The sequence below is a fragment of the Lissotriton helveticus genome, chromosome 10 (genome assembly GCF_964261635.1).
Source record: "Lissotriton helveticus chromosome 10, aLisHel1.1, whole genome shotgun sequence".
Lineage (NCBI taxonomy): Eukaryota > Metazoa > Chordata > Amphibia > Caudata > Salamandridae > Lissotriton > Lissotriton helveticus.
In genome coordinates, this window is record NC_136071.1 from 62,250,603 (window position 1) to 62,264,119 (window position 13,517).

At 39.4% G+C, this 13,517-nt stretch overlaps 1 protein-coding gene across 1 annotated transcript in view; it reads left to right on the plus strand.

Moving 5' to 3' along the window:
* Positions 1 to 1,031: 1,031 nt before the first annotated feature.
* The window catches only part of LOC144783902 (extracellular calcium-sensing receptor-like), a 68,657-nt gene continuing 56,171 nt past the window's right edge, over positions 1,032 to 13,517 (plus strand). Inside the window, exon 1 of the mRNA XM_078662642.1 lies at positions 1,032 to 1,225. Within this exon, the coding sequence (XP_078518768.1) occupies positions 1,032 to 1,225 (194 nt within the window). The remainder of the gene's footprint in view (positions 1,226 to 13,517) is intronic.

Sequence of the window (13,517 nt, forward strand, 5' to 3'; positions counted from 1 at the left end):
AAAACAGGAGCATCATTTTTTTACAGTTACTTTATTTCTGCACTATTCCAATTTGTGCACCTCGATATAAAGATACACTGGTTAATTGCACATGATTTTTCTGATCCTTGGGTGATGTTTGCCTATGACAATTTCACTAGGTTTCACCTGGGCATTAGAAGGGAAGTAAAGCAAGATGGTAGAGACCTGAGATGCAAGGAATGTGCCATATCTATCTGTCCTCTTTCCCTGTGCTGGTGCTCATTTTGCTGCCATTTGCCATTGCCAGCAAACTTGCACTGGTGCAAGGGTGTCTGCGTTGTAAGGATGATTGTTTATGTGCTTAAATGGAACGCCTTCCTGCACAAAAACAATCAATGGAGGTGATTTCCTCTTTCTATGTGTGCTGCTGAATACCGCATATGAAAACATGAGGAGAAATAAAATTATTTCTCTTCGTTGCGCCTCCCCTATGAGGCATAGGCAAGGCACAAACAGCAGTGCACAAACTTCACTTGCTCTGGATCCCCTCATCGCTTAGCCTGCTTGAAATTTAATCTATTCAGAATAATTTACATTTGTGCCTTAGTGCCTTTGGATGCCAGCATTGCCACAGATGTTACCATCATTAAGCCAGGGTCAAGCTTATGAGAGGTGGCACCATCAGGTCATGTATGCACACTATGGACCAGAGTTACTAATCTTTCACACAACTCAGAAATGGAGCTTACTATGCTGCGTTGTGAAAGGGAGCAGTAATGCACCATATCTTCTAAGATATTGCACACTTCTGTTCCCTCCTTGCGCTGGTGTGCTATGCACAGTTATTGTTGTCTTCACATTGATGCTTGTCATTTTGCTGATGGATACATCATTTTCTATTTCTTTGATTTTCTTTCTGCAGGGTTCAAATGATCCCTTTATCCAGAATAAGTACACCACATAACAACATGTGACAAGAATGTAGCATGAGTATGTAAGAATAGTGATAGTCAATTGTTTTCTGGCTGAACTTTGCAATGCTCCAGACATATCTGGTGATACTGGCACTTATGAGGGCAGACACAGTTTTCACTGGGGCCACATCCTCACAACCCCGCTATGGGATCTCCACACCAAAGAAGGGAATGTATTCTAAGGAGGGTGATGCAATATTTGGGATCATGGCTGCCGTTCACCAGGAGACCACTTACCCTCCAGCCAAATTTATGTTTGAAGAGCCTCCTACCCCAAGGAGGTGTGCAAGGTAATTATATCTTCTTTGTAAATAGTCTATTTACTGTATACGTTTATGAATGTGCCAAGATAGGTTACTGGCATCAATGATGATTTTTCTCTGTTTAACATGTCTGTCAATTGTTTTTTACATGTTTATTTGATAACATTTATATCTAGTTGGCTTACTGGTTGAGGGAAGTGAAAGCCTACCCAAATAGCTACCACAATTCTTGTCAGGGTGAGGCACAAGCAAACCCCAAATTAACCCGAGCTTAACAACTTAGTAGCTAAGTCACGGAGCAGAGAGGCTCAACTTAGAGGCAATGTGCAAAGTATTTATGCAGCACCAAAACAGTAATAAAGTTGAAATGAACCACAATAATCCCAAACCAAATTAGAAAAGTATAGTGAAATGTAATGAACAAAATGGCACCATAACGACATAAATGCTAAAAAGGGAACTGGAGATAGAAATGTTTAACGTTTTAAGTATGAGTAGTACCAAGAAGCACAAAGTGTCAATGATAGTCAATGGTCATGGTAGAATGGGACCTAGGCAAAATTTTACACTGAGCGTGATGGAACACTGGTCGGCTACACCACCGATGTTTGTAATGGTCACAGTTCATACCTTCTGATTTTAGTCCTTTAGGTCCCAATCCCCCTCAAGAGTACACTTTTAAAGCCCCCCAGGACCTCAGGGGCGACTCACGGGGTGTCAGACAGTGACAAACAGCAGGGTCTAGTCTAGGTCCAGTTGCTACTGGTCAATTGGGAAGTTGCAGAATAAGGGCTCTTGATGTGTGCCTGTGGCTTTAAAAGGTCAGCCTTGTAACCCTTGGAGTCCCCTCCTTGGTATGAGTTGGAGCAGTTCTTCAGGCCTCTTCTCAGGTCACGCATGCCCTACCCAATGGGGTAAAAGTTCCCAGGGGCAACTCGTCTCACTTTGCTCAGAGGCAGAAGTCTGGTATAACAAAGCAGTGTTCTTCACCAACCAAACTCTGGATACAAAGAAATTGTGTTGCCATCCTGTTTTCCCAATTTCAAATCTCTCCCCCAGTCTTTTAAGTAAACCCCAGAAGACCAGTCAAGCAGAATTTGACACTGTGATATCAAAAAGGACACTCTCATCCCTCACCCTCACTTTGCAGTGAGGTTCACAGGAGCTACATTTGCCCATTCAGGTCAAACTATACTTTACTCCTGGGAGGCATTTCACACCTTTTTCACACCTATTCAAATGCTAATGCTAATCCCAGCGTGGGAAAAATTTGAGAGCAAATGCAAATTCGCTTCCAGGAACATCAAGCAGGGAAAATCTAACTTTCCAAAAATTATTTTCCCATAGTATGTATTAAATATACAACTTCACCATTGAATTGGATTTTTCATGACTGATAGCTGTTTCATTAGTTTTCTAGCTAGTCGCATTGCTGAGTTACAGTACTAGGATTTCAATCTGTGTTCTGGTTAGGCCTGACAAAATGAAAAAAACTTTTTGGGGCTGGTCACTTTAAGCATACATTAAGAAGGGATGGGCATGACTTTGTGACATTACCACAAAATTACGCAGAATTACACGAGGAGTGTGACCCTGTATTTCACACTATTTTCTATGTGCAAAATGCAAACTCACATACAAAAAGCATCAGAGAATGCTTTTTACCCTAAGAAAATAGCGCTAAATGCAAAAGAACACGAATAGCAGCAGTCAGCTGCAGCTCATGCTCTGTTCCAGTGCTCTTACGGTAGATTTTTCCCCTAAGTTACCCTAAATTAAGCGAGTGATAGTAATTGTGAAATTTTTGATCATTTCACAAGACTAATGAAAAAAAGGAGACTTTAGGGTGTAAATGAGTAACACTGTATATTGGTGACTTTCAAAACTGTTACCAGTGACTAAATCTCTAAGAGGTCCCCTCTAGGAACTTGAAGGTGATAGTTAAAAGGAAGAAACTCTGGGGTTCTGTGCAGGAAATGGGAAGTTTCTGTGAAATTGCAGTTCATATCTGAGTAATGTGTTGGCAGTGTGTGAGTTGGGAGGTAAAGCATTGCAGTGTGGATCGCCCAGGTGTGTTTCCGAAATGATTTATTGATTGATGAATAATTGATTGATTTATAGGATTTGTTTTGTGTTTAATAATTTTTATTGAAGTTTTAGTGAAAAAAAACAATCAGAAATAACAGCAATACAATATCAATATTTAAAAAACAACCAGTAAAAAAACAAAATAGTGAAACTATTTAGAGGGTTAAAACAAACAATACCAGTTATTAAATATATAGTTATTACTCTTTTTAACTATAAAACATGGAAGGGAGAAAACAAGAAGAAGAAAAATAATCTGCATAGTAACTAAGATATAGGTGAGTAGAAAGATACAAAGTGAAAGGTAGCCACAATAAATCAGATTTCATTTTCTGAGACAATGAGAATGAATAAACAGTAGCAACTATGTTGATATACATAATTTAGAGATGTCTTTCCAACAAGAGAGAATCATGTTGACAAGCAAGAGCAATAAAAAGATCAAATAACAAAGGTTTAGGACAAATATTGTCAAAATCTGGTGAAGCAGTTCTGAGGAAAACATTTTCCATTGATAATGGAATACTACATTGAAATATTTCTAGACATTGTGCCCAAATAGTTTTCCAGAACTTCAAAGCATTAGAACAATAATTTAATAAGTGAATTAAAGACCCTATGAAGGAAGAACAAGACCAGCTTAAAGGAGAGGAGGTGAGAGAGAACTTGGATATTCATTCAGGAGTAATAAGAGCTCTGTTATAAATAAAAAATAAAGATTGTGTAATACGAGCTGACTTAGATGTTTTGAATAATTTAAGCCAAAATGTATACCAAGCAGGGATAGGAAATGAAATTGATAAATCAACTTCCCACATTAGCTCAATAGGTGGTCTGGAACTTTCAGGGGTGGGTGATAATAATACCTTGTAGAGAAATGCAGCCTTGGGCATAGGGTCTTGGGAGATATGTGTAACAATGTAAGGGGAGTGAGTGATAGAATGGCTTAGGGAAAGTTATTAGTTGTTCAGTAGGACTGCAAAGAAAATGGTATTAAAAGATATTCATGAAAAAACTAACTTGGTAAATTATAATCTGATTGCAATTGGGAAAAGAAAATAACAGAGTTAAATTGGACAAGCTGATAAATAAACATAATTACCCTTCTCCTTCCAGTGTTTATAAAAGAATGACTTGTGCCAGAATTTAATACATTTGTTATACCAAAAAGAGGAATCTAAGAAACATTGGCGTGAGTTGAAACCTGCAGAAAAATACATTGTGTAACAATTGTTGGGAGTATTTCAGTATAGGATTATGTGATATAAAGATTCAGCTAGACACATAGATTATATTTTCAAATGAGAAACCCTTTAATTTGTCTAGTTAAAAATGCAGAGTGATATAATTTAAAATCAGGAAAACGGACACCACCCTCATTCTTGTGACATTTGAGTTTAGTCAAAGCAATACGAGAAAGCTTATTATTCCACAGAAATTTAGTGCATAGTGAATTAATTTGAGAGAAATGGGAATCTTAAATGGTAACATAGACAATGTATTAAGGACATGCAGAACAATCATCATCTTAATAGTATCCAACCTTCCCCACCATGATAAGTTGATAGGAGTCCATGAGGATAGTCGTTTTTTGAGTGTGATTGTTAAGGCATTACACATACAACTAATTGTGTTGGAAACAGAAGAGGAAAAGCAAATTCCATGATAATGTTTTTGATAGGGCACCAAGTAAAATTAGTATTAGCAAACATATATTGGTAACATGAAGAATTTAAGGGTAATATTTCAGTTTGTATTCAGTAATGTTAGAGTATAGATGAATTTCATGTAAAAAGGGAGATAAGGAAGAGAAGGGATTGAACATATAAATCAAAATATCATCAGCATAAGCTGACAGATTAATTTCAGTGGAATTATGTACAAAACCTGAGATGAGTGGGTTAACATGGATGCGTTCAAGGAAAGTTTCTAAACATAAAATAAATAGCAGAGAAGAAATAGGACAAACCTGCAGAGTAGATCCATGTAACTGAAAATATTGGGAAAATGATTATTAACAAAAATACTAATACGTGGAGCAGAGTATAATAATTTTACAAATGAAATGAAATTAGGGCCAAAACCATACCATTGAAGAGTAGCAAACATAAATTTGCCAGTTAATACCATCAAATGCCTTTTCAGCATCAAGAGACAATGCAGCTAGAGGAGATTGATGTTTTTTGCCAAAAGCAATAACATTAGAAAACATTCTAGCAATATCAGTAGCCAGCTTGCCCTTACAACCAGATTGATCGGTGTTGACCAATAATGGAACAATAGTCTCAAGACGAGACACAAGGATTTTGGCAAATATTTTGCAATCATAATTGATTAAGGAAATAGAATGATAATTTTTACAAAGGTAGAGATCTATATAAGGTTTGGGAATAAGAACAATCAAGGCTTCTAGAAAGGAACAAGTGGCCTTAGTTTCAGCAGGAAAAGAGTAGAAAAGTTCAAGTAGTTTAGGGGCAAAATTGGAGGAGAAAGCGAAAAAAAATTCAATCGAGAGGCCATTGGGACCAGGAGCCTTGGCATTTTTTAAGGATCTGATTTCCTCCATTATTTTGTGGAGAGTTCTAATCAATCTAATTAATCAGGTAAAGATGTATATTAGGTAGGCCGCTTAAAAAGTTGTGCATATTTTGTTGAGGGATTAGTGTCATCAGAATACAATAACTGGTAATATTCTTGAAAAGTAGTGGAAATATCTTCGTCTGAAGATACCATTTTGTTGGTGCATTCATTTAGAATGGAACCAATATTTTTGCATTCAGATTTGATTTTTTTTAAATTGGTCAACATCTTGCCCGCATTGTTTAGACTCTGTGATACTTAGATTTAACTTTAAGGAGAAAGTTACAGGTATCAATGCTGGCACGTTTATTAAGAGCAGACCTGACTTTGATTATCTCACACAGTACAGCTGAGGATTTAGAGGAAAAGTAAGTATGCTCTAATGTTTTGTAATAAAGTTGTATATTTTGCATGGTTGTTTTTTTTCTCCTTGCAGCGTATGCTATAGTGAAGGCATGAAAAAAGGACTTGAAGGCATCCCAAGTGTTAGGAACAGATATGCCCAAAGTTTAATTAATTTAAAAAAAAATAGTTTATAAAGGTAGTAGCTTCAGATAAAGGAGAAAGTTATAAAATTTCCATTGACCAGTTTTAGAATTGTTTAGAGATAAGTCAAGTGAAGAAAAAACAGGAGCATGGTCAGAAATAAAAAATAGAGTAAATCTCTGAGGATTGGATGGAGGGAAGTAGAGGTTTACTGATCAAGATGTAATCAATCCTGGAACGAGTATGGTGAACATTGGAGAAAAACGTGAATTCAAAAGAATCAGGATTACAAGTTTGGCAAATATCAAATAATGGATGAGTGGTAATGGTAGACTGAAATGCTTTGTGAGATTTGTCAGGATTAAATTTACATTTAGGCTGTCTGTCAGTAAATGGCTCCAACCATTGATTAATATCTCCTGCAACAATAATGTTAGGATTATAAAGAGAGGTTAATAAAATCTTTATGTTATTCCAAACATCTGGGTCCAGTTTAATGGGACCATAAATAATAAATAAATAGATTTACCATTGTCCATCACTATCACATTGAGTTGATAAAATTTGTACATGCAACAATTTATGAAAAAGAAAAGCAACACCACCTTTATGATTAATCACAGGAGAATATGTTGCTTGACTTACCCATTGTCGTTTCAATTTAACCCCTTCCACGCTCATGACGAGCTGGGCTCGTCATGAGGTAGCCTCCTCGCACGCTCATGACGAGCCCAGCTCGTCATGAAACATGGGAATAAGTAAATCTCAGCACAGGAGGGGAAAATACATAGCATCGATGTGGTTAAGAGAATCTGCATCATTACAATGAGTTTCCTGCGAAAACGAAACATGTGAGTACAATCTGGACAAGTGAGAGAGTACCTTTTGTCCTTTGACAGGATGTCCCAGACCACGAGCGTTCCACGAGACAACGTTACACATATTTAGGGAGTGGGATGAAAGATACAGGAATACAGGTATTATGCTGCATGGACACTGCTGAAAACAGAAAGACACCATTTATTCAATGAATATGCAACATTTACATAATGTAATTTGAAAAAAAGAATAAAAACAAAAGAACATTCATAACACAGAACAAAAAAAGAGTAAAAAGCAACTAGTAGGAGCTGGAGAAAGAGTGATAGTAGGAGAAAGAGATAGATCAAGGAAAGAAATCCAGATCAAAGAGCAAGAAGATCGGCAGAAGGAGAGAAACTACGATATGAAGGAAATTACAGCTGTGTAGAAATATTATAGAGAGAGGTAGAAAGAAGTTTCAGAAGAGTGTAAGAATAACAAGAATTCGTTAGAATAAGTTAGGTGCGCTGGAAAGGAATATCCACAGAGGGTTGTGAGAAACTTTGGAGAAAAGATTTTCATTTGACAGGATCGTCAAATGAGTGTGTTATGCCCTCATGAGTAATTTTACATAAACCAGGTTGCCAAATGCTATAAAGGATATGTAAGTGTCTCATTAGTGGACGAAGAGCAAGAAACTCTTTCCTTCTGGCACTGGTGGTATTTGAGATATCTTGAGAGACATTAATGGTGTAACCAGACCATATACAATGACGTTTCCCTTTTGCTGCCTTCAATACACAGATGAAATCTGTAAATTCTCAAAATAACATTATAATTCCTCTGGGTCTGATAGATTGAGGTTGGAAAAAACCAAAACGATGTGCACCTTGAATGTTCAATGGAGGATCATGTTGAAGATCCGAAAGCTCAGGCAGGACCTTCTTCAAGGAGATAAGAAGGTCCAACTCTTTCATATTTTCTAGTAGGCCATATAATCACAGGTTATTATGTATATTTCAATTTTCAAGAGCCTCTTATGCAATTTGAGCCATTGGATCTCTTGCTCCAACATAGGAATCTTGGTAGTAGCATCATGTAAATCACTTATACGTTGCTCCATATCAAACAATTTTGCTTCCATAGTGATTGATCCACCTATCCTCAATTTGTTGTCGTTTTTAATTGGTAGCAGACACGAAGTGTTTTAATCACCTCAACTCATCAAGGATAGTATCAAGAACAGGGTTATGCGATGACAGAATGGGAGATGGGGGGCCATTTCCACCAGCTTAGGTTTTGTACCAGAAGAGGGAAGCTAAGATGAAGCTAAAGGATCACTGGCCGTTGTTGCATGACGAAGAAGACAATGAATCAGCTTTGGTGATGGTCTGAGCCTGCCCATATGCTGGGTGAACCACACTTAGAAGCATGCTGATGTGAAGAAAATATATATATAAGCTTTGAGCCCAATATCCAGAGTGAAGGAAGCATTCACAAATATTTTAAAAAGTCAGAATGAGAAAAGAATGCTGTGAAACAACAGAATAAATGCATTAACATGGCATTTATAAGAGAAAAGAGCCATTTGAGTCAAGAAAATGCCATATATAAACTAAAATAGTGCTTAAAGGAGAAAAAGAGAAAATAAAACGAAGAAAAATACATTGCCAGGCGTTCAATTTTTGAAACGCCGGTTCTCCTCAGTAGGGGGCCATTAAGAGGCAAGCAGCAGGATTATGTAATAGCGGCCTTTCACGTCTGAGGACGCAAACTCACCTCAGCAGTTCCGGGTTGGCAAAACATGCAGAAATGGTCAGAGCAGCACAAAATGCCGCTCTGACCGTGGATGACATCGTGGGAGGAAGCAGAATAGAAAGGCTGCAAACAAAGGAAAGAGATCCATGCTTGAGCAGAGTTCAGCCCAATCCCACCATCTTCTCTGGCACTCAGACACGACAGCACAAACAAGGCTGCAAGGAGAATGCAGTGCTCATTGTACTCTGTAAGGATTTTCAAGACGTTGTGCAGTCCTTACCTATGTATGCGTCTGATATAAAGCCACTGAGTGTGTGCCATCCTCCCACTGCACAATACCTGCCATGGATGCTGATGTAGTCAGAGTTGACTCACTACTCCATGACTTAATAATGGTTACACTGCTCATTCAGCAATAGTAGTCATCCTTTGTGATAATATTGGTATCAAAATAGCAACCTGCAAAAATGTTGCATCTGCTGTATAACCTACACCACCTACCTCCTCTAATCTTTGTGGACCACAAACCAGGCCCTCTGCATCTCCTATACTTTCAGGGGCAGTAAATGATTCATTATCTCCAATCTGTCTTTGCTGGTCTGTTGTATGGTGTCATCACCATTTCTGCAAGAAGTATCCACTGTCAACTACAGATGGGAATACTTACTCATGATTGGCTTAATGCAACATTGACACACAACATTCTGCACAAGTAATAATGGAGAATAACATCATTTTTTTAAATGTATTTCTTTATAGAAACTGTAAAACTGTAAAATATTTTATTGCATGATTTGTTAAAAACCCTTGCAAGCACTGCAGATACAATGTTACAATGTTTAAATTTGATAAAAAAACTTCTGATTTCTGTAGATAAAAGCATCCGACAGCCAAATTTATAAAACTCTCTTTCGGGTGCATTGTCCATAGTTCGTATAGTGCTAATCACTTGAAAAAAAAAAAAAAAACCTCTAGTCCTTGTTTAAAATAGCGTCTGAGTCCATTAGCTATTACGATAAGCTGGGGGGGTCTGAGTCACAGGTTGGGGTAGCGTTGAACCGTTCCCCTCCGCTACTTTTTTTCCAGCCAGATCCATAAACCTTACCAGTGCACAATTTAGGATGGTGTTCTGGAGATCAAAACAGGCCAACTCTGCACCTCTGCATTACCTGACCTCCTTGTCGATCCACCCCCTTCATGGAAGAGCCCTTCTTTCCTTCATGCAGTTAGGACACAGACACAGTATATGCAATAGATCTTCCCTATTTTGGCCGCAAAGTCGGCATGATTCCATGGTACAGTCTCTTTTCCATTTGGGCAGATGGCAGATCAATGGACTCACCCCCATTCTCTATTTAAGAAAGCAGTGCTTGGTGCGTGCGCTGAAAGTGAGGGTTAAGTAACTCTGAGGTTTATGCTGTGCATAGGTGCTGAGAGACATTCAACCATGACTTCTAACTTAGAGGCTTTCCCTGTCTTCAACTGAGGAAAGCGTTTTTGCGCTGAGTTTTGCTAGCCTCTTATTTTGGCTTACGTGTAAATCCCACAGCTCACTTAGGCCGAGGATGCTGAGCCCACTGGACAAATAGCGGTATGCCGCTGGCCATCGTTTTGTATTCAGCTGTGCCCATAAGTGGTGAGACAGACTGCCCTCCTTTTTTTCGCCCTCAGCTTGTGACAGGTCATAAAAAAAGTCACCCTTCAGCCCATTGTGTTAGGGGTGCTACCGGTCGTCTTGATTGAATTCAGACTTCAGCAGATTCAGTTAGTAGATTTAGATTAGTAGGTTAAGTTTAGTAGATTGTGTAAAGTGTAAATCTTTAGTAAAAACCTTTTGTTTTGGTTAATGGCAAATTGCCTTTGACAATGCTTGTTTATTTTTTATTTCTTTAACGTAGGGGTTAATAGTTAGAGTGTGTGCTCCTTTGAGAGACAGGTTCTTTAGAGTGTGCGCTCCTTTGAGAGACAGGCTCACGCCAGCCCTCGTACCCTGTGTCGTCTTTTGTTAGGGGTTCGCGCTGGTTCACGTGGCAGAAGCTATAAATAGAAGCTTCTGCCAACGGTATTTTGCTTCGTCTCTCGTTGTGCCAGACGAGAGCTTCTGACCCCGTTAGGTTTCCCACAACCTTCGGAGATCCTTGTTCCCTTTCCTAACCTGAGGCTTCCCTTCTAGAATCTAAATCTTTTCCGCCCGTAGCTGCGTCCCAAGTCATCAGCTTTCATTTCCGCTGTTTAGAGGAGCTTCGCCGAAGACGAAGAGCCGATCCTTTCACTTCCTTTCCGTGTCAGCCGGGAGGTTCGTTTTCAATAGAAACGTCTCGCAGCTGTCAGTTCGAGTCTCCAGTCCGTCGCAGCTCAGCAAACTAGGACAGTAAGATTTTTCTTAGCGGTTATTGAACAGTTAATTTTGCGCTTCTGGGAAATACTTTTTAAAGAAGTGAGCGCTTCTAGAGAGACTGGTTTGGGACTATAAAACAAGCCTTTATACAGGCAAATGACTTCTAGAGTGGAACTTTCACCAGTCATACCAAAGAGCCTACGAAGTCAACGGTTGTGGGTTCAAAGACTGGTCTGAGACACTAGAAAACAAGCCTTGGTAAAGGCAAATGCTTTTTGGGGTGAAATTCTCAATGTATAGAGTTCAGTGCTATTAGGAACTTGATTTGAGTAAGGAAAATAAGATTGGTGTTAAAAAGGAAGCCAGTTGGAACAGTAGTACTTATCTAACAGCAGTGTTGTTTAGAGATAGGCTGTTATCTTTTTGTCTTCCTACTGCAGAATTACTTGAGCAGAAGAAATACCAAGTCTCAGGTACGCTTTTGCATGAAGAATTTAAGTTCAATGTTAAATAACCCTACTAACTAAATTAACCTGTCAACTCAGTTAATTGGTCAAGTGTTACTGACTTGGGATATTTATTTTAAGGTGTCAAGAGACTGAGTTAGTGCAAAAAAAGGCTTCTGTAAAGTGTGAACAAGGGCCAACTACACTTATGGTCAGTAAGTGGAGATGTTTAATTTAATTCTGTGATAAGAAGTAAGCAGTTGGGTAACTGTACATAAATATCGCACTACAGAATTGCGTGAGACCAGTGTTGCGCATCGAATAAGAAAAGGTCTTCGGCCTGGAACACTTCCGAGAGAGAAACGACAACTGAAGATCTTGTTTATTTACTTGTTGTTAGTCTCTCTGTCCACTTCCCCTTTCCCTTAGGGAGAAGTTAGCTCAGTCAGTGTTGAATTCCTGATTGGGTTGGTTGATCCTTGAGGGAGTTGGGAGTTTACAGCTCAAGAGGAAACGTCGGCAGACTCTCACAGGATTCCTCAACACATTGACTGTTTGCGGAGGGCGAATTCCAGCCTGATTTGTGCCAGAGAGGCGTGGGACAGTAGCTGGAAGGTCGTCCTGAACATTTGTGCGAATATTTTGTCTAGTTGGCCGCAGTCTTGACCTTTTAACACCTCACTTCTGTACGATAGAGTTGGAATTACTTTTGCCTGGGCCGCCTGAAGAGTTGGAGCGATGGTCGGGCCAAATAATTTCTTATCCATAGAACTGAGTGTGAATGCTAATGCAGTTCCTTTCTTTTTTTGTACATCCAATTGGCTCTTGTATCTGCTGTTATTGTTAAAGAAAACTCCCAAGTACTTGTGGCAGTTGTTTCCTCAATTCTTTCTGAGTTTAAGACCCATCCCAGCTTCTTGGGCCTTCCTGAGTGAACCGCCAGGATTTTAGTTTTCATATTATTGATCTGAAGCCCAATTCTGTTTGAGTATGCAGCGGTTGCATCCAGAAGCCGTTGTAAGCCTATCTTTGTGTGGCTTAGAAGAATCACATCATCGGCATACACTAGGTTAGACAGATGGAGACTGCCTAGCTTGGTTGCGTGTGAGTTGGGCATTCAGGGCTTCAGGAAGATCCAATAAAAAAAGGTTGAAGAGTGTGGGGGCTAGAACGCACCCTTGCTTGAGGCCTTGCATTGTCGAAATTGGTTGTGACAGTCTGGAGCGGTCCCCAATCTTAATCCAGACCCATGTATCCTGATGTAAAAGCTGCACAGCTCTGAATAAGCTGTTTGGAATGTTCAGTAAAGAAAGCTTCTGCCACAGCTTTGACCTGTTGACCTTGTCAAACGCCGATTTATAATCGATAAACCCCATATAGATCGGACTGGTACTGATCTCTGCCTGGTCAATTAAAAAGTAAAGTGCCATCAGGTTGACCGTGGTGCCAGTATTACTTGTAAATCCGGTTTAATTTAGCGGAATTATTTGGCATGCCTCAGCCCATGCCCGGAGTGAGTTTAGCAGTGTCCCTGCAAAGTACTTTGCTTTGTTGTCAATTAAGGCAACCAACCGATAGTTTTCTGGGGATTTTTAATCTCCTCCTTTGAATATTGGGACGAGGATCGATCCATTCCATGAAGGCGGGATGATGTTCGTTTCGGGAATGGTGGAATAGAGCGGAGCTAGCTGCGAAGCTCAGGAAGCAGGATCATCTTTAAACAGGGCTGGAGGGATGACTCCTAGTCCTGGGGCCCCATCTTTTCATCCTTTTCCAATCTGCTTTTGGACTTGGGCCTCCAGGGCTTTGCTGCCCTCTATGC